The sequence below is a fragment of the Scleropages formosus genome, chromosome 19 (genome assembly GCF_900964775.1).
Source record: "Scleropages formosus chromosome 19, fSclFor1.1, whole genome shotgun sequence".
Taxonomy (NCBI): domain Eukaryota; kingdom Metazoa; phylum Chordata; class Actinopteri; order Osteoglossiformes; family Osteoglossidae; genus Scleropages; species Scleropages formosus.
In genome coordinates this window covers 18,568,574-18,587,500 of record NC_041824.1, presented here as the reverse complement: position 1 = coordinate 18,587,500, position 18,927 = coordinate 18,568,574, and the positions used below count along the sequence as shown (strand labels likewise).

At 45.1% G+C, this 18,927-nt stretch overlaps 1 protein-coding gene across 7 annotated transcripts in view; it reads left to right on the top strand.

Moving 5' to 3' along the window:
- The window catches only part of LOC108939358 (protein kinase C and casein kinase substrate in neurons protein 1), a 63,235-nt gene extending 44,639 nt beyond the window's left edge, over positions 1-18,596 (top strand). For 4 of the 7 annotated variants that reach the window (XM_018760631.2, XM_018760635.2, XM_018760633.2 and 1 more), the window contains exons 2-11: positions 5,391-5,517; positions 7,435-7,591; positions 7,910-8,145; positions 8,625-8,780; positions 9,624-9,799; positions 10,830-10,950; positions 12,504-12,515; positions 12,946-13,070; positions 14,251-14,444; positions 14,715-18,596. In XM_018760631.2, the coding sequence (XP_018616147.1) occupies positions 5,458-5,517; positions 7,435-7,591; positions 7,910-8,145; positions 8,625-8,780; positions 9,624-9,799; positions 10,830-10,950; positions 12,504-12,515; positions 12,946-13,070; positions 14,251-14,444; positions 14,715-14,824 (1,347 nt within the window). In that variant the 5' untranslated portion in view covers positions 5,391-5,457 and the 3' untranslated portion in view covers positions 14,825-18,596. Of the gene's footprint in view, positions 1-4,757; positions 4,821-5,390; positions 5,518-7,434; positions 7,592-7,909; positions 8,146-8,624; positions 8,781-9,623; positions 9,800-10,829; positions 10,951-12,503; positions 12,516-12,945; positions 13,071-14,250; positions 14,445-14,714 lie in introns of those variants that run through there. The other 3 variants (XM_018760634.2, XM_018760636.2, XM_018760638.2) reach the window with 3 other exon arrangements.
- Positions 18,597-18,927: the final 331 nt, after the last annotated feature.

Genomic DNA, 18,927 nt, shown 5'->3' with positions numbered 1-18,927 from the left:
GTGGGGGGGGTACAAGTAAAGAGGGGTAATTTACTTACAGTAAAAATAAAATGTAAGAGTTTACTCCTGGCTTCAGAGACCCCATTCTGTTACTCCAAGACATAAGAAGAGCCATGAGAGATATGTTTCTGCTTGGGTGAGGACAGGGGAATTTGGGGACTTGATATCACCACATTTTCTGGTTTTACACTGATATGGTTCCCTTAGGGTGACTTTTACCTGAAGTGGAGATCTTTAGGTGATTTTTTTTTCCTCATTTGCAGAAACCTCAAGGAAAACTGCAGTGGGAAGTAAACATAATTTACCACGGTGCATAGTCAGTCATGATGTACAGTATATTTAATATTGTATTTCATGGGATTCCTCTGCCAGAATATTGGGTTTGAAAATGTAGAATTTAGAAAATTTCTTGAAAGTCTGAGAAATCATACTCTTATGTCAACATGGTAATACTATCAAAAAATCTAATGAGTAAGGTAAAATACTGTGATTAAGGTCAAAATTAGACATCTAATGACTTAAAAATGCAATATGAAGCTCATGAGTAACCTGTAAATGTTAAATGTAAGTCACGGATTAAATGTTTTGAGTCATTATTAGTGGGGGATGGGGGTTTTGGGGTGGGGGATGGTGCAGTGGGCTTGGCCAGGTCCCACTCTCTGGTGGGTCTGGGGTTCGAGTCCTGCTTGGCGTGCCCTGCGACGGACTGGCATCCCGTCCAGGGTGTATCCCCTCCCCCTCCAGCCCTGCACCCTGTGCTGCCGGGTTAGGCTCCCGCTCACCATGACCCCGCTCGGGACAAGCAGTTTCTGACAGTGTGTGTGTGTGAGTCATTAACAGGGTTGAAAAATGTGAGCTTTCAAAATAATGAACTTCTTCGACTTCAGGCCACCCTTGAAAAACTGCCTTTTACCCTACAGCTGCATTCTTGCTATAACCTGAGCAGGGACAGTCTACACTGATAGATGAGAGAATTTCTGCTCAAAATTGTGACCTCTCATCATAGAGAAGGACATATCCCGAGAAATCGAATGCCGTAATGAAAAAGATTTAACTCTGCCAGTCGCTCTGTGTGCTGCTCCAGTGGGTGTTTTTCCTACACTGTGGGACCAACACTGTGCAGTTCAGTAGAGATTACAGTAAACCTCTGCTTAGAAAGTGGGTTTGGGGCTTAGTTAGAGTTTCAAGGACAGACCAGCTGTGTCCTTTGAGAAATCCAAAGATCTTGGGGAAATGGATGTTTTACAAAGCTGCCCAGAAGAACAATAAGCAGAACTATTTTGTCTGATGATCGGCTAAATGCGTTTAGTCACAATGAACAATTGTCCCACTGTTTGAACCCCAGCTTACTCACCATGTGTACCCTAAGCCAGAGTGTTACCTCCCTTCTGCCCTAAAGTACTATAACGTGACACATTGTCGTATGGCTCTCCACATAGAGCTCCTGTCTCCATGTGCCTTAACATGACACCTACATACATACATACATGAAGTGAACACATGTTGTGAGTTCAACAGTCTAACACGTTTGACACCTTCTTCAGTTTACACCATCGTTCCACTCTTGAAACCTCTTTTGTCCCTCGGAAACACATGATCTTGATCTTTGGAAAGCTCCATTGAACACTTTTGTTTCAAATACTTGGAAATCCTGAATTCTTAGCAGCTTTGTTCAATGACACACTGAAAGACGCAATCATTTCAAAAGGTGGTCATCAAAAACTGCACTCATACCATGGTATACACAGCTAGTACACAGATATTCACTTATAAGGAATTTCAGGAATTTGAGTTATTTTTCTAACTGTAGGGACTCCTTCCCTGGGTATTCAGACTTCCCCTTGACTCTGCAAGTACAGCAAGGCCTGGGTGAAACATCTCTGGCCATCCAGAGCTATTAAGAACCTGCTAAGATCTTTAACTAGCCCCAGCGGACAAACACGCACAGCTGTGCACAGAGTCTGGGGATTCTGGGAACGGATGGCTTCTCAGTGTGTGTTTGCATGAAACACTGCTTTATTATCCTGGGAACAAAGATTATGTTAACAGCTATTGGTGCTGAATTTGTGTTTTTATTTTGTACAAAAATCTCATAAAGTATTGGAAAATACCGTAGAACCAAAAGAGAGACACCTATTCTTAATTTAAGTGTAAATGTGGAATAGTTGAAGCATATTTAGTATTGTGGCGCGCAGCACCGTGGGTTTGGATGCGGCGAAGGACATGGAGGCGGCGTTCATTACGAACGATTTAGTTGAACATCGGCACCAAGGAAATAATGCTCTTGGTCCGAGGACCCCCTTTCCTTCAGTACCTGCACCTACAGCTAGTCTTCCCAGCCTGCTTAGCACCCCCCAGGCTCTCTCACCACACAGTGGTAGACACAGTCACCCCATCATTCCCCCCCCCCCCCCCCCCAAGTGCCCCCAGTGGTTGCACACCCACATTTAACATTATTCCCCACAATGCAACTATTTACATTACAAAGGTTTCCCTCCTAAAACAGTAATGCGGGTCATTACAGTATAATAAGAGAAGCAAAGTTGTGTCATAACTATAGGCTATTGCACAAAGTGCTGTTAAACCTTTTTTCCTACTTTTTCCCACTATTTTACCTCAAACCACATATCTTTACTCTAGCCATGGCTTGATTTGTTGCCTTTTCATATGTGACACACCCAGGTGCGACTCTCATCTCCTGTTGTAGGACCCTTCATTTAGGTACTTACCCTGAATAGCTTCTCATTCCACCTCCTGCTGTTTTACCCTTGAGCAAAGAACTTGCTCTGCATTAATGCAGTAAAAATTTCCCAGATGCATTAATGGGTAAACATTAACTCATTCGCCAAAGCAGCTCATATGTTAATGAACTTAACATTATGAGCAGCTTTGAAGAAAAGCAGCAGTTAAATGAACACGTGTACTCTAGACGTTAATGTTACTTGACGTAGGCCATCCTGCCCTGTAAAGGGGTTCTTGTTGTACTGGGAAAATTCCAAGTTCCTATCATGTGACTTTTAAACCTGCTGTTTTTCCCTATTTTTCCTGCACAGCAGCTGTTGCTGCTGATGAACGTTTCAACTTGACAAGAACAACCTGAGTGATGAGAAACAGATGAATCACTTTTCAGTTAGGGCTCATTTAAAGGGCAGAATCATTGATTTATTTCTTGGGATTGTCAATTTAAATAATCGACTCAAGGCCAGAAATTGGAAACACCTTTGAAAACGTCTTGTAGGAGTAATTGATATACAGTATATATATATATAATTTTTTTTTTTAAATAATGGCTTGCTTCAAAGGTTCTGAGGTAAGTAATGGTTGTTGTAACATCTCAGGAAGCATCGTGGTTATAGCCAAGCCCTGAGCCTTGACCCAGTGTTCACATCGAGGGATGCATTAGCTTAGCATTTTTTGTTGAGTCTTATATACTCTGATGACACATGGGAACCATTTATTATTCATGTCTCATAGTCTCCGTTGTGTTCTCCTTGCTCCTAAACACTGTTGCTGGTGTAAGTTTCTGGAAAGACCAGACAAATCTGTCTTCTACGATCACTCATTGGAATGTCCCACAAGCAATTTTTCCCTTTTGTAAATTTGTCCCTTTTATGTTCACACTTTTTTCCCACAACATAGGTGCTTATTGCTGTTTATGTGAAATCCATGGAACTGTTGGGAGTTTCTTTGACTGCACTGGATAAGAGATAAGAACCCGAAAGGTGAAGCTCCTGTGTGGTTTTTTTAGTGTCTTCATCCGTGAATAATGACAGATGTATTGAGAAGAACATTTCTTCTACAAGTGTGTGGCTTTGGCAAGGTTACCTAGAGGATGTGGGAGCTGGTGCAAGGTGTTCCCCCTCTCTTTTTATGAAGTAGCAGCACCTCCCAGGTGTGTGACACATGCAGTGAAGTCAGGCTCATGAATTCTTCTCATGGAGCAGAATGTGTCATCAGAACAAAGCTGGGTGAAGTGAGACCTGCTACTGCAAGCTTCAGCCAGGTTAATGTTCAGTTATGTACTGTAAGTGTTATGAATGCACTGTTTGTTAAACCACACCTGCTTTTTATTCAGTGCAGTTACCTGCTTTTGAGTTCTTCTGTATACTAGCACAGCATGATGCATACACAGTGTTTACAGCATCTTTGAGTTTGGAGGTTTCAGGTGTGAATCCCACCTCCTACTGTACTACTCTTGAGTGGCACACTTTTCCTGAATTGGAACTGTAAAAATAACCCAACTCTTTAGATGGGCAGATAATCATGTGTGGCTTAACATCATAAGTAGCTTTGGAGAAAATTGTAAGATCAATGTAGTCTGACTAGTGTGACTCTAAACAGGTATAAAAACTGGCTTAAATTTTACCTTGCAAACAGCTTTGAACATTGCTTTGTCATGGCATTTTCCTCTTTCTTATGCTGCCCTTAAATTCATGTTGTGCAGATTTTCATACAGTAGAGGAAAGCCAGTTTTGTGTCTTGATCTAAGTTGAGCTCCTCCGGAGTTATTTCCAAGAGGTGTAGCTTTGAGGATTTTGACAACTTTTGGGCAGACTTCTTAGGATCAAATGCACTTTTGTTTACTGTGAGTCCAAAAACCACTTTGGGGGAAAGGCTTCTGCTACACGAATAAATGCAAATGTAGGTATGTCTGCAAGGCTTGAACAGACCGACTAGGCTGTGGCCACCAGCAGGGATGTGAGCAAAGCAAAAAGCAATTGAACCTGTCATTATATAATTTTAGAAAGAGACAAGAAAGAAGCACTCATCGACTCAAATGTCACACTATCACCTTGAAGGCAATACAGAAGCAGATTAAGGTAATCTCCATTTGAGCAATTTGTCAGACTGATGTGACAACCAGAGTGTGTCTTTTTTAAATGTGCTACATCTACACGTGTTCATTTAGCGGATGCCTTTCTCCAAAGTGACGTACTACTAGGAGTATACCTCGTAGTGCAATAAATCAGCGTATGTGGGTGAGATGAAGCTGTCATGCTGCGAATATGTCTGAGTCAGTGTAGATGTTGTAGATCTTTATGAAGACTGTGTGATAGTTCATAGGTCTCCTGACTTTCTCACTGCTGGACAAGGAAGCTCAGGTAACCAGATGAAACATGACTGATGGACTTGGTTGCCTTCCCGCTGTCCTCACATGAGTTTTATGTTGCTCTGATGTCCAGTGAACAACCATCAGAGACGTGAACCACACAAGATCCAGCAAGGCTGTGCAGCGCTTTATGTAGTTTGTTGTGTCGTCAGTAGCAAAGGGATTTTAGTATTCCTGATAGGACATGTGGACTTGAAATGGATTTGTCCCTCTGTCTGCCTCTATCGCTCTGTCACTGTATCTCTTATTCTAAACTTCTCACCCTTTCCGTCTTCCTCAGTGCATGAATATCCCAGCTCTGCTGCAAACGCCTCCAGCTTCCAGCCCGCTTCCGCACGTCCAGGAAAATGTCCGGCTCCTACGACGAAACTGCTGGCCTTGACGCGGCCACAGACAGCTTCTGGGAGGTAAAAAAAGCGGTGAAACGCAGAAACCTCTCCCTATACACTCAACAAAACCAAATTCCTTTCCCAGAACTAGTCAGCTGAAACATCACTAATGGTAATGGAATGACAGCTATAACTCTGTAAAATGTAATGCATAAGTTGTACTTTTGCTGAGTTGTACGTCGCTTTGGACAAAAGCGTCTGCTAAATGAATAAATGTATAATGTGTTACATATGTATGTTATGTATGATTATTATACTGTATTATTAAAGTGTAGATTTAAAAATGTTTAATGTCCAAACCCTGTGAGATAGGAGATGAAATTTCAGAAATGAGCAAAAAAAAAAAAAAAAAAGAAGGAACGCGTACCAGCTCTCTGCCACGACAAAGGGACAGTGAGCGCACTGATGGACGCTGTCCGTAGAGATGTTTGCAGTCTGGCCAGACCTGATGTCAGGATGGAGCTCCCAGTGGGCTCTTGTGTTAGCTGTGTGTGATTCAGGATGCCCAGGTGTGTGTTAGACCTGTTAGCCCTACAGCCCAAGGTTAGACCATAGAGACAAGTGCTTTTACAGCTGTAGAATCCACCGCGCTCTTGAACTAGCAACTTGGCATCCTTCTCCCATCGTTTGTTCGAAGCAGAGAGCAGGACTGCAGCAGAGACATGATCCACAGCTCCATCCACCACCACCACCACCTCTGAGCCATTACTGTTACATAACGTCACATGCACAGACACGAGCCCATCCCTCCCATCCCCTTCACTGCATTAACTCCACACCCCCCTCCAAGGCACGGGGGAGGAGCTATGGGCTTCGGATTGCCCCTGTTAAGGTTGGGGAATGACTGACTGGAGGAAAAAGACGTCATTCAGAACATGCGGCTTCACCACAGCATCTCCTGTTCACATACAAAACATCGTGTACGAGATAATGCGAATATAGCGCCAAGACGACACACAAAAAAACTGAGTAGAGGACTACAGGACATGTACCAGAATTATAGACGCAGTAAATTCTGGTAAAAAACACAAATTTTAGCTATTTGTTACTATTCACTTGATTGCTCTTAATGTCCAGGTTTGTTTTTCAAATGCCTGCCTTAAATGCAGTAGAGAAACACAATTTTAGTTTTGCATAATGTGATGACTGATGAATTTTTTAAGGTGTACACCAGACAGCAGAACGCATTTATTCAGCACTTCAGTTTTGTGTTGTGATTTGGGAGCCAGCTGCCGACATTATGCTTGTAGATATTTTCGAGCTGTCCGTTTTCTCAGACTGCTTGTCCAGACAGGACGACACTGGTCAGTAGTGCAGGATGCAGAGAGGGGTACACCCTGGATGATACTCCCTTCCATCACACGGTGCTCTGTCCCCTTTCTGTCCCACACACATACCATGGGCAAAGTATAATGTGAGGATACATCGTATGTCTTTGCATTATGAAGGGAAACTGGAGCATCCAGAGGAAACACACACAAGGAGAACATGTAAACTCTGCAAAGACAGAGCCAGGGCTACAGGTGAACCTCAGGTGCCAGCGCTGTCTGTTATGCCACCCCTTTGTACAGTATTGGTTTTTTTTTAGAGAATTCAGCTGCAGATTATTGGAAAGTGCTGTATCGTCGTTTAGTAACATGTCTTGATGTTGCAAAAAATTCTGCATTAATTCTCTTATATTAAGAATGTGCTTTAGGCCAGCTTGTATGTGAACAGTGTCACCTTGGTTGTAAATGGCGTTGGCTCTGCTGGTTAACACCAACAGTCAGTTCGTGAGAAAACACTGTTGAGGTTGAACAGAGAGGATTATAGGATGGCAGTGGTGACAGTCCAGTTGACAAGCCTAAACCCATAAAGCAAACAAATTTGTGTGTGTGTGTGTGTGTGTGTGTGTGTGTGTCTGCGTCTGTGGAAAATGGATGTTATCCCTTCCAGGTAGGCAACTACAAGCGCGCCGTTAAAAGGATTGATGACGGCCACCGGCTGTGCAATGACCTCATGAACTGCCTGCAAGAGCGAGCCAAGATCGAGAAAAGCTACAGCCAGCAGCTGACCGATTGGTCCAAGAGATGGAGACAGCTGATTGAGAAAGGTGAGAGGTGAAACCGTTTAGTGGTTCACTGGGTATGCGTGCATGCGTTACATAATTCACGTCATGTAAGAAATCTGTGCAGGCTGCCTGTATGTATTGTATGTGTCAAGCATCCGGTGAATAAGTTCTCCCATGTCTCACATTTTAATTTATACACATTCCATATTCACTGGGTGCCATTTTCCTTCAGTTTGACAGCTGAACAGGCTGCTTCACCACACTGGGCACTTCCATGGGATCTGTAGAACACTCTTAGTCTATAAATCATCTGAGCATTACAGCCATATTCACTGTTGCTCTATTCCATCACCATCTCAGGACCTCAGTATGGCACAGTGGAGCGTGCCTGGCTTGCAGTGATGACCGAGGCAGATAAGGTCAGTGAACTGCACCAGGAGGTGAAGAACGGCCTGCTCAACGAGGACATAGAGAAGGTCAGGAACTGGCAGAAGGACAGCTACCACAAGCAAATGATGGGTGGTTTCAAGGAGACCAAAGAAGCAGAGGAGGGCTTCAAGAAGGCCCAGAAGCCTTGGGCGAAGAAGCTCAAAGAGGTGGGTAGAGGAAAGAAAGAGCAGAAAATAACTAATTTCCAGAGATTCAAGTCCTTGCTCATTTATAGTCACTTGGTGGGCTGCTGGTGTAAATATGGCTAGTAGGTGTTCCAGAGTATGACTTCTTGTTCAGTGAAACCACACTCAGGGTCAAACATAGAAAAACTATCATAGGAGCTCTGGTGCTCAAGAGACAGAGGAGGGGTGGCAATGTTTGGGTTTGAGGAAATGATTGACTGTGTTTGCAGATTGCTACCAACCAGCTTCTTAAAAAGTGTATAGTTTGGTACTCAGGTGGCTACTGAAGACATGTTGATGGGCCTTAAGGGCAATGAATGTGCAGGATAAACTCTGCTGGCCCATGAGAAGGGCCTGTAGGTCATCTAAGGTCAAGGGCTTCACACAGGTATGGATAGCCACCTTCATCAACAGAGTAAAGTCAGTTGAACTAAGGTTCAGTGACATGCTTCACTTCACAGGTGGAGGCAGCCAAGAAGACATACCACATGGCGTGCAAGGAGGAGAAGCTGGCTGCCGCAAGGGAGGCAAACAGCAAGACTGAGGCCTCTGTCACCCCTGACCAGCAGAAGAAGCTCCACGAGAAAGTGGACAAGTGCAAGCAGGATGTACAGAAGGTGCGAGAAGGTAGAAAGGAAAAGAGAACACTGGCAGAAAGGGACAACAGAAATACAGGAAGATCCTTTTTATTAATAACTTATAGCATTAACACACACATTGGCTGAAGCCGCTTGTCCCAAGCGGGGTCGCGGCAAGCCAGAGCCTAACCCGGCAACACAGGGCGTAAGGCCAGAGGGGGAGGGGACACACCCAGGACGGGACGCCAGTCCTTCAGAGGGCACCCCAAGCGGGACTCGGGACTCACACTCCAGACCCACCAGAGAGCAGGACCCGGCCAAACCTGCTGGCCGCTGCACCACTGCAACCCCCCTTATAGCATTAATATTCGTACAATTTATTTTTATGTATGCTTTATTCGGGCAAAACTAAGAAACTGCTCACTGGTCAGTGGCCAGTCTTATTTTGTTTTGCTGTTATTAATTACGAAGGTCACTCACTACGAAGAGAACTTGACATTTGCTTTATGGCTTTCCTGGCTTTTATGGCTTTCCTGTTGAAATGCCGCTGTCAGTAGAACAAATCTGAGAACAGGGGAGCTGCAAAGAGAGCGATAGAGAAAGAGATGGACAGAGAGAGACGGGAAGAAAAATAGCAAAGATGATGCGGTATCTGATTATTTTTACAACTGGCCCAGACAAGTCAGTCAGCGGCCTTCTTTGTATATACTGTATATGTATAGTATGTTATATTACAGCTGAATTGTTTCTCATGTTTTTCTCAAGGTATTATCCTGAAGTGGGTGTCTGCACCATGTGGACTGGGGCACAGTGTAGGGGGGAGGTGGTTGGAGAACTCGGCACTGTAACAGCACCCATGTTGGCCTACTTGCCGTCCCTCAGGCCCGAGAGAAATACGACAAGTGTCTGGAGGAGCTGGGCAAGTGCACACCCCAGTACATGGAGAACATGGAGCAGGTGTTCGACCAGTGCCAGCAGATGGAGGTCAAGAGGCTCACTTTCCTCAAGGAGGTGTTGCTGGACATCAAACGGCACCTGAACCTCACCGAGAACCAAAGGTCAGTCAGTGAGTCACCCACTCCTTCCCTTATGGGCGCCTGCACCTGAGTAACAGTGGTGGCAGATTGAAAGCTATCCATTGATTGGTTCCTAAGCAGACTTTTACAGTTCTTGTGGTGCGGTTGTAGGATTTTAATTTCAGATCAGCCTTGCCAAACTGAAAATTTCATTGGAACAGAATGTCCTGTAGCTGTTAGACATCTGTGACCAAGACCCATGGCAGACTGGTGGCTACAACAGTGGCATGTTGGCTGAAGCAGTCAGGCCCTTATGTGCATGTTTGCAGGCCTCTGTAGCAAAAATCATGTTCATCAGATGGTCTTTGCTCGCTGTTTATGTCGTGCTATTAAAAAATAAATTGGGGATGATGGTAAAGATATTAGTACAGACCCAGACGCACACTCAAATGTCCTTTGCGGTATTAAAAAATGCTGTGTGTTTGACTCGTCTGTTATCGATCTGGCCCAGAGACACTGAACGGATCAGAGCAGCAGTCTAATCCCTTCGACATTTGCGGCAGTTTACGAGCGTCCGAGCCCGTGCGTCACCGCTCATTTCCATCCTCCTCGGTACGAGGCCCTGGGCATCACGCGAACGCATGCAATCTCGGTCTCTTGAGAACAACCTAGAGTATGGTTACAACGTTTAAAAATACATCCAGCTGTTAGCGCTGCCACTTTTTCAGGGAACGAATATGAGTCCTGGAACACAGACATGCATATAGACACAAATGCTGCAGCAAAACCTGTGGTATGATGTATGTTTTTTTCATCTTACAGGGAAGGCCTCTTTTTTTGAGAGGATGTCATAGCTAAATTGCTATCATTGGGTTTCTGCATCTTGGTTCAAGCTCAGGTGACTGTTTGAAGGTAAAAGAGTGAGACAAGCCATCTGCCCCTTGCAGGAGGCCACCCAACCCAGTTGAGAACAGAGCAGCCTCGGTGGCAGCAGGTGCACCGCCAGCCCCCCCCCCTCCCGTCCTCTGGCCCTTCTGTCTCTCAAACGTTTAACCCCTTTCCTGTCTCACAGCTACGCCACTGTGTACTGGGAGCTGGAGCGAAGCATCCTCGCTGCGAACACGCAGGAGGACCTCAAGTGGTTCAGTAACAACCATGGCCCTGGAATGCCCATGAACTGGCCCCAGTTTGAGGTATGGAGACATCACCCCAGCACTGTGGAGTTCATTGGACTCGCCATTGTCCTCATCCTTCATCCACTGTAATAATCCAGGCTGATTAGATGGTTAAGGAGCAATATGGCAGACAGCTGAAGCCACCAGTGTCTGAACTGTTAGCCCTTACAAGACAGTATCTACAAGACTGAAATGTAAAGATGCTGTGGTTTTGAAGAACAGGGAGAAGAGTGAAGAATAGGGTTGGCCGCAGTGTGTGAGAAGAGTTTATGGGCCACGGCCCTGCAGACTCAAGGACTGCTGCACCTTAGGTGTCACCTTGGATCTGCTCATAAACAGGAAAGCAGCACCTATTTTAGTCCTACTGCACAACTTAGGCTCCCGTGTGACAAGAAGACACAAAGGCTGTTCTACCAATCATCTAGACTACCAATGTTAAAAGGACGTGTTTTCTACTTATAAAGACCCAGCTGACTGCACAATATACAGGGGAGACCAATGTTTTTGTGAGCATTATCTGCACTCTTGTGTTGACACATGCAGTGGACAGCTTTAGCATGGCAGGAATCACAGTGGGCTTCAGCAATCAGGGGCCATGAAGAAGGAAAATCCATAGCCTACAGTGGCTGTCAAGCCCAAATACAATGAGGAAAGGGGGGGGGGGGGGGGGGGATTCCAGTCTGACGTGGCCTGAACTGAGTCACCAAAGCATGTCTTTTGTGCTTTTTCCTGGACCCTTTGTGGTTCTAAGAGCAAACTTAGTATACATGGTGCTGGCTGTGGTTTTATATTGGAGTGAGAATCAAAATTTTGCCCCACTTTATACCCAATATACTAAGGCGTGGGCACCAACAAATGCATTTTATTTTAAAATGTTTCAGCGGTTTCGTCATTTTTGATACAGTGGTGAATATGTGGGAAATCTTATTGAATAACGGGCACTGTGTGCTTCGGACAGTTATTAGGGTCCAAAAAGAATACTTCCACTGGGCTCCGGGCATCGTCACAGAGTGAGGACCTATGGGAGCCAGATGTTTTGTGATGTTTGGTTCATTGCCTTTTTGTGGTATGACCCAACCCCACACTGAGAGTCTGACCTGGCACTGAGTTAGTTTTCACTTAAGTGCTATTATACTATCACCCAAGTCTTAAGATGACAATCTGCTTGTGTCTGTATTGCAACCTAATTTTAAGTAGGAGCTTGGTAATTTAGGGAGGGTCGCTTGAGCAAAGTATCCCTAAGCAGTGGAAATGAATAAGAAATATGTGAAAGGCCATAACGGTTATAATGAAACCATGTGTAATGACATTCAAGGCAGACATCTATCATATTGCATATGTTTAAACAGAGAATTAACTTTGAAATGGCATTGTGCATTAAGAAATGTCTCCTTTACAAACGAAAGAACACTGGCAGAACGACTGTGCCTTTCGTGGTGTAGCTTAGAACTGAAGACATATGGTATTATGGTATTACTGCTGGTATTTACAATTTTTCATTTAGCTGACACTTTTCTATAAAGCAACTTACAATTCTTTACCTATTCACATTGCTGCATATTTTTTTACTGGAGCAATTTGGGGTAAGTACCTTGCTCGGGGTACTACACCTGGGATTGGAACATGCGGCCTTTAGTGTCCCAAGGGAGCAGCTCTAACCGCTATGTTACCAGCTGCCCCCCCCCCCATAGCATGTAGATGAGTTCAAAGATTGCATGTGACATATAGAATCCCTACCTCTTGTCATTAGTGTTTAACAGGTTCGGTGTTTTTTTACCATATTTCACACTTTCCTTTACTCCTGTAGTGCGAAATGCATTGCTGCTTCTTGTTAATATGCATTTTCAGTTTTGTTGTGCAGTTTTCTGCAAGTTTCCCAAGGAGATTGTTTGTTTGTAAAAGTGCTATGAAACACACATCCGGCCATTCTGAAGCATGTTAAATGAACAACGGCAATAACAGGCTGAGGCCAATATTGAGCAGAAGCTGTTCTTACTGGTTGCTCCTTCTCAGGAGTACAATCCAGACCTCACCCACACAATCACCAAGAAGGAGAAGGTCAAGAAACCCAATGAGGGGGTCACCCTGACCAACGTCTCCACTGGGAGCGATCACTTGCAGGCTGGCGACCGAGGCAGGTAGGAGGAACCCCTCCGGACAAACATGCGCGCGCACACACTCACGCATAACAAAAGTACAGCTTCGTGTTAGCAGTCTGGTGAAAAAGTCGTGGGATCAAAAAATAAACAGCTGAGGGCACTTAGCACTGTGAATCAAGGAATACAGGCAAAGAAATTTCTCAACAGCGTGTTGTAAAACACATTCCTGATGGTGTCAGTTAGTCCATTTCTTCAGACTTATCCTGGAAAGGGCTGAGATTGCTTGCGTTATCCAGCAAGCGCACACACACAAACACACACACAAACAAGGTTCTATACATGCTATGCTGTATATAGAATTCTAAACCTCATTTGTCTTCACTAATAGAGATCAGGCTGCTCAGTCCCTTACACAAATACCCCAGCATTAATTTTTTGCTTCAATACTATGGACCCTGGGGGGGCGCGGTGGCGCAGTGGCGCAGTGGGTTGGACCGGGTCCTGCTCTCCCGTGGGTCTGGGGTTCGAGTCCCGCTTGGGGTGCCTTGCTATGGACTGGCGTCCCGTCCTGGGTGTGTCCCCTCCCCTTCTGGCCATATGCCCTGTGTTACCGGGTAGGCTCCGGTTCCCCGCGACCCCATATGGGACAAGCGGTTCTGAAAATGTGTGTGTGTACTATGGACCCGTAGGGGGGCGCGGTGGCACAGTGGGTTGGACCGGGTCCTGATCTCTGGTGGGTCTGGGGTTCGAGTCCCACTTTGGGTGCCTTGCGGCGGACTGGCATCCCGTCCTGTGTGTGTCCCCTCCCCTTAAGCCCTGTGTTGCTGAGTTCGGCTCCGGTTCCCCGCGACCCTGTATGGGACAAGTGGTTCAGAAAGTGTGGTACAGAACTGATATACTCTCTGTGAAAGTTGGTATGAATTAGGGATTTTAAACTCACTCCACCCTGACATTTTGTTCAGCGTTTGGGTTATATGTTCATCAACCAGCTTAGCTGCTTTAATTCATCCAGATTTGTGCATTAATTAACATTTCTTTATGGCCGCTTTGGTATTTCCAGCAAAAATATCCCCCAAAACGTATTGTCGTGTAGCACAGCTGTGAAATACAGCTGCAGACACCTAGCTGCTGTGGACCCGGTCCACAAACCCTTGTATGAGTCTGGTCCAAATGTCTGAAAGTGAGTCTTCTAGCACCAACTGAACCATACCTCCCGCAGCGTGAGCAGCTACGACAAGAACCAGGCCTACTCCGCGGAGTGGTCCGACGACGAACAGCCAGCCTACTCCGGTAATGAAACCAACGGCGGTGGAAACTCGTTTGAGGACGACTCGGGCGCCGGGAAGGGCGTGCGCGTGCGGGCGCTGTACGACTACGACGGCCAAGAGCAGGATGAGCTGAGCTTTAAAGCCGGTGAGCCCGCGTGCAATCGCCAAGTCCGCAGCCTACCCGGATGCATTGCATCTGAACGCGTGGTGGTCTCCTGCCTATGAGCATTCACGTGTTGTGTTCTCCTACTCGTGCATGGCATTGTATTGTAGCTCTGATAAGTGGCGCATTACAGCTTGATAAAGTATCTTGTTGTCCATTATGTTGTACTAGACAACACTGAGCTGCAGGAAGGAGAGATGTTGTCAATGTCCGGTGTCTGAGCAGGACTGTCTCTCCATGTCCTGTACACAGGGGACGAGCTGACAAAGCTGGAAGACGAGGACGACCAGGGCTGGTGTAAGGGTCGCCTGGATAACGGGCAGACGGGCTTGTACCCCGCCAATTACGTGGAGGTCATCTAACGTACCCTTGAGAAGGTGGAGACCCCAATGGAGGCAGCTGAGACTGTTTCATTCAGTGGTACTGAACATAGCCAGAGACTCGAAAGCAACACTTCCCTTGTCCGGCAGACGCGCCAAGCAGTCCAAACCAACCAATCACAGTCTTAGTAACTAAAAAAAAGACAATATATCCACTGTATGTTTATCCAGTGTTGGCAGTGGGTCAACAGGGGTGGGGGGGTGTAAATCAAATCCACAGCGGTGCAGTATTTATTGTGGAACACATATGAATATCAACGCAAATGCAGGGAAACGTTTTGCATTTTTTGTGTAGCCGTGTTCAATATGAATTTTGTGCAGAAGATATGACATTTGTGTAGCCGTACATTCTCCTATAGCGATGAGTATTACATAGCCAATGATAACCGTGTGGCTCGGACGAGCCGCACATCGTGCATCGTAGTATATCTGACGACATTTTTGTGTAGCAGTCTTGATGCTATGCGTGTACTCTCGCATCGGTAATTCAGTGAAGCGTGCAAGAAAAAAACTAACGCTACACATCGTATTTTCGTGTGACTCGGTTGTTCCTGTCAACGGGTGCATTCTATACGTGTCGTTTTTTTTTTTTCCCTCCGTATGCGATACCACTTGTGTAGCAGCATGTGCTATGCAATGTACATTCTGTGCTTTTTCGACGATGTCACACCGGATGCTGTGTACTGTGGGGCGCGTAGCTCAGCCATGTGAGCTGGACACAGAGCTGGGGGACGCGTTCCGTTTTCATGGAGGCGTTATGAATTTTGACTCTCTTTCCAAGTTCCAGGAAATTTGTCTAAAGAAGGAGAAAATAACAGTTCCTAGCCACTGCTAACCTCGAGCCCTTGGTCCTGCAAAGCTTTTGGAAGGTTTTGAAGTGCCGTGAGCCTTTACTCATAGAAAGATGTCCCTTTTTGCTTCCTATTTCCCACATCTTACCGCTTCCAAGGGGTTACTGATGATGAGTGGGGGGCCGGAGAGCTGGCAAACCCATGCGAGGGTAATCAGTCCTTAACTGCCTGTCTGTGTTGGAAAATCCAACGTATAACCTCACGTCTACTTGATATTTGATATAACAATACCGTGCTCTAGCAAGATGGTACATTTTATCATTATTTCGTTGTTTTGCCTGCATTCTCATCCAAAGTGACGTGAAATGGCATTTTTCAGGTGAGCACCAGTAATCCAAAGGGTAGGAGCGCTGTTCCTTAAACTGGCCGCCCAAAGCAAATGTGTCCATTTGGTGCTTTATTCGGTTCCATTCTGGCATGTTTTCAAAGCGGCTTGTGACTCGAAAAAACAACTAGGATTAACTATGCTAGCGTTTCTCACGTTTGCTGTTGGACACACACACACCCTCCTCTCCCACCCGTTTGCTCTGAGCAGCAAGCACTCGGTTTCAGGGGATGCCGGGGGACTAAGTGTCTCGTCGAGAGCCGCTAACCAACGGCCCTCGCTGAGAACGTCACGTGGGCCGAACTCAAAAGCCAAGCAGAATTCTGTCTTTACGAATTACGTGCTTTGCATTTTCTCCTCCTTGCGACTGGACGTTCCTGCGAATGAATCAGCAGTTCATGAGTTCCATTCCACCAAACGGCCCATAGGGGCATAAACTGTAGACCATATACAATATAAGCGGTGGCTGTTGAAGAACACTTAAATCATACCTAGGTGTTTTAACCCTCCCTCCCTCCACTTACCTGAGATGTACATTTAGACATCTAATTAGATATATTAAAAACAGAAATGAGAAGAACAACGCTATATACTCAGTTTTATTCATGGATTAGCTTAAGATTCAGTGTTTTCCAGCAAATGTGTCGGGAGCTGGGAAGTGCAGATTTTGGCTGAGAGTCGCTGTGGTAAGTTCAGACCGCTCCGACGGAACCGTCCACTGACACCGTCCTCAAACCCCTCGAACCAAGGCGAGGGACCAGGGCAGGTGGTGTTACGCTCGGGCGTTGAGATTGGATGCTATAGTGTTAAAAGAAAGTGAGTCTCATCCTACTGGCAGCAGTGCTGCAGTTCCACCATTAGGATACACATCAATAGAATAAATATCATAAATAACTTATTTATGTGTGCTAAAGAACATGATTCTCAATATTTCACTTAGGCGACTGAAATAAAGGTTCTACTCAATAACATCTCCATTAAAACAGATTTTTCTTCATAAAAGTGGCGTTTCCCAAGAAATGCACCTGTGCCGCCACCTTCTTAGGTCAGCGTAGCCCGGTTTGTTTTCAGAGCCGGGAGCAGTGGGACGAGTTCTTCCCACGGAGCCGTGACGTGCGGAAAGCAGCCGGGGTTTGAGCGCGTAGGCCCTGCGTGAGCCGCGAAACACTCCGAGCGGAATAGTGATTCACGCCAACACCCTCGTTTCCCTTGGCGCCCAAGTACACAAACACGCACAGCTTGGGTTCTGAGCTTTGGGAAGAATGGTACTTCGTCACATTCGGTGTGTGTTAATTCCGTGTGCTCAGAAAAAACTGATTACTTAAAAAACAACGCGAGCAGTCGAACAAAGAGGCAAAGTGTGCCGTCTTGGGTGTATGTGATTAAAAAAGAAGACCAGGGGAAATTTTAAAAAATTATGACCTGATTTCATTCTATATGTATGTTTTTTTTCATTAAAATGGAATTGTTGACTTGTCAGAGTGCAGCAGACTCGCACTTTATGATTTGTATATGACAATGTAATTTAAAAAATATATTATATTGTAACTGTAAAACTGTGTGAATCTATCAATGAAACATGAATATAAGTAAAGCAGTAAAGAGAGGTATATATGTAAAAGATATATTTATTTTTATGTTTTTTTTTTTCAGTTTAATACATGTGGGATGCAGCTACTACAGTGTCCTGTGAAAACTCTATATTAGCAATATAAAAGAAACATGTATGTTTAAAGTCATAGCTCTTAATCCTTGAAGTGGTGCAGCACCGGCCCATTTTAAGATGAAGGAAAAAGAAATGATTAAAAGGAACGGTTAAGCTATTTATTAAAGAAAATAAAAAATGACAAGTCTCCGGAAGGTGGATCAGCGGAGTTAGGAACAGTGACAGATCAATTTTGGTGAATGACCACTAAAAGCTTTGCTGTGGAAATCTAACCTAGTGGGTCATTGCTTATTGATTGCCTGACAAATGTGAGATTTTATAATAATTTTACATAAACTACATTTAGTGCATTCTGTAACTCACTTTAGTCTCACTTAAGTGGTACAAATTATAACCTTCTTTGGTCGCAGTTTCCCAAACCGCTGCACCACCCGATGGGCAAAATATCTCCGTTCTCGTTGGTCACAGAAGCGCAGATACTCTGCACCTGTTGTGAAGTCAGTGGTGTGACAACTCGTTCGGTATTGTGGACCAGTAAAAAGTACCAGTAGTACTCACTTGGGTTAAAAACAAATATTAATGGGTCACTTTAGGCTCACTTGAGCACTGGGGGCACATACCCCCCCTCCCTTGTCCCCCAACCCTTTGTAACACCTATGTGTGAAATACTCAAAAATACGAACATCGTAACAAAGAAGGCACACAGATTGTGCTCAAAGGTGTGCCAGGTGTACCTACTACAGACATGGCAAAATTTGAAGAAGTTGAATTAAACTCTGTATTGCTTGCTTATTGTTTCCTGCCCCCGACTGGGTGCTACTGGAAAAAAAGTGACGGGAACAGGAGTCTGACCTTTCAGTCTCTGTTGGAGGCGGTCAAAATAAAGTGAGGCTGAAGTGATGCCGAAAAGGTCAGAAGTTTTATTTGCTGTGTGAATTATTTATTGGAGCTTTACGAGAACCAGAGAAATGGTTAAAAAGTCATACACTACTGTGAATTAATATACCTCACAGGTTTTAAATCCTAACCCCCAATGTAAGCTTAAGTAAAGTAGTATATATTGTAGCTACCCTTACGCTTACATACAGCCTTTATTCAGCCTACACCTTCACAAATGTTAAGTCCTGTAAACTGAGGATGAGAGTGTCACGTCATCCTCGGCGCAACGAGGATCACCTACGGCGGATCAGGGAACGACCGCATAAAAAGGCGCTCCGGAGCACACTCAAGCGCGGAACCGTGT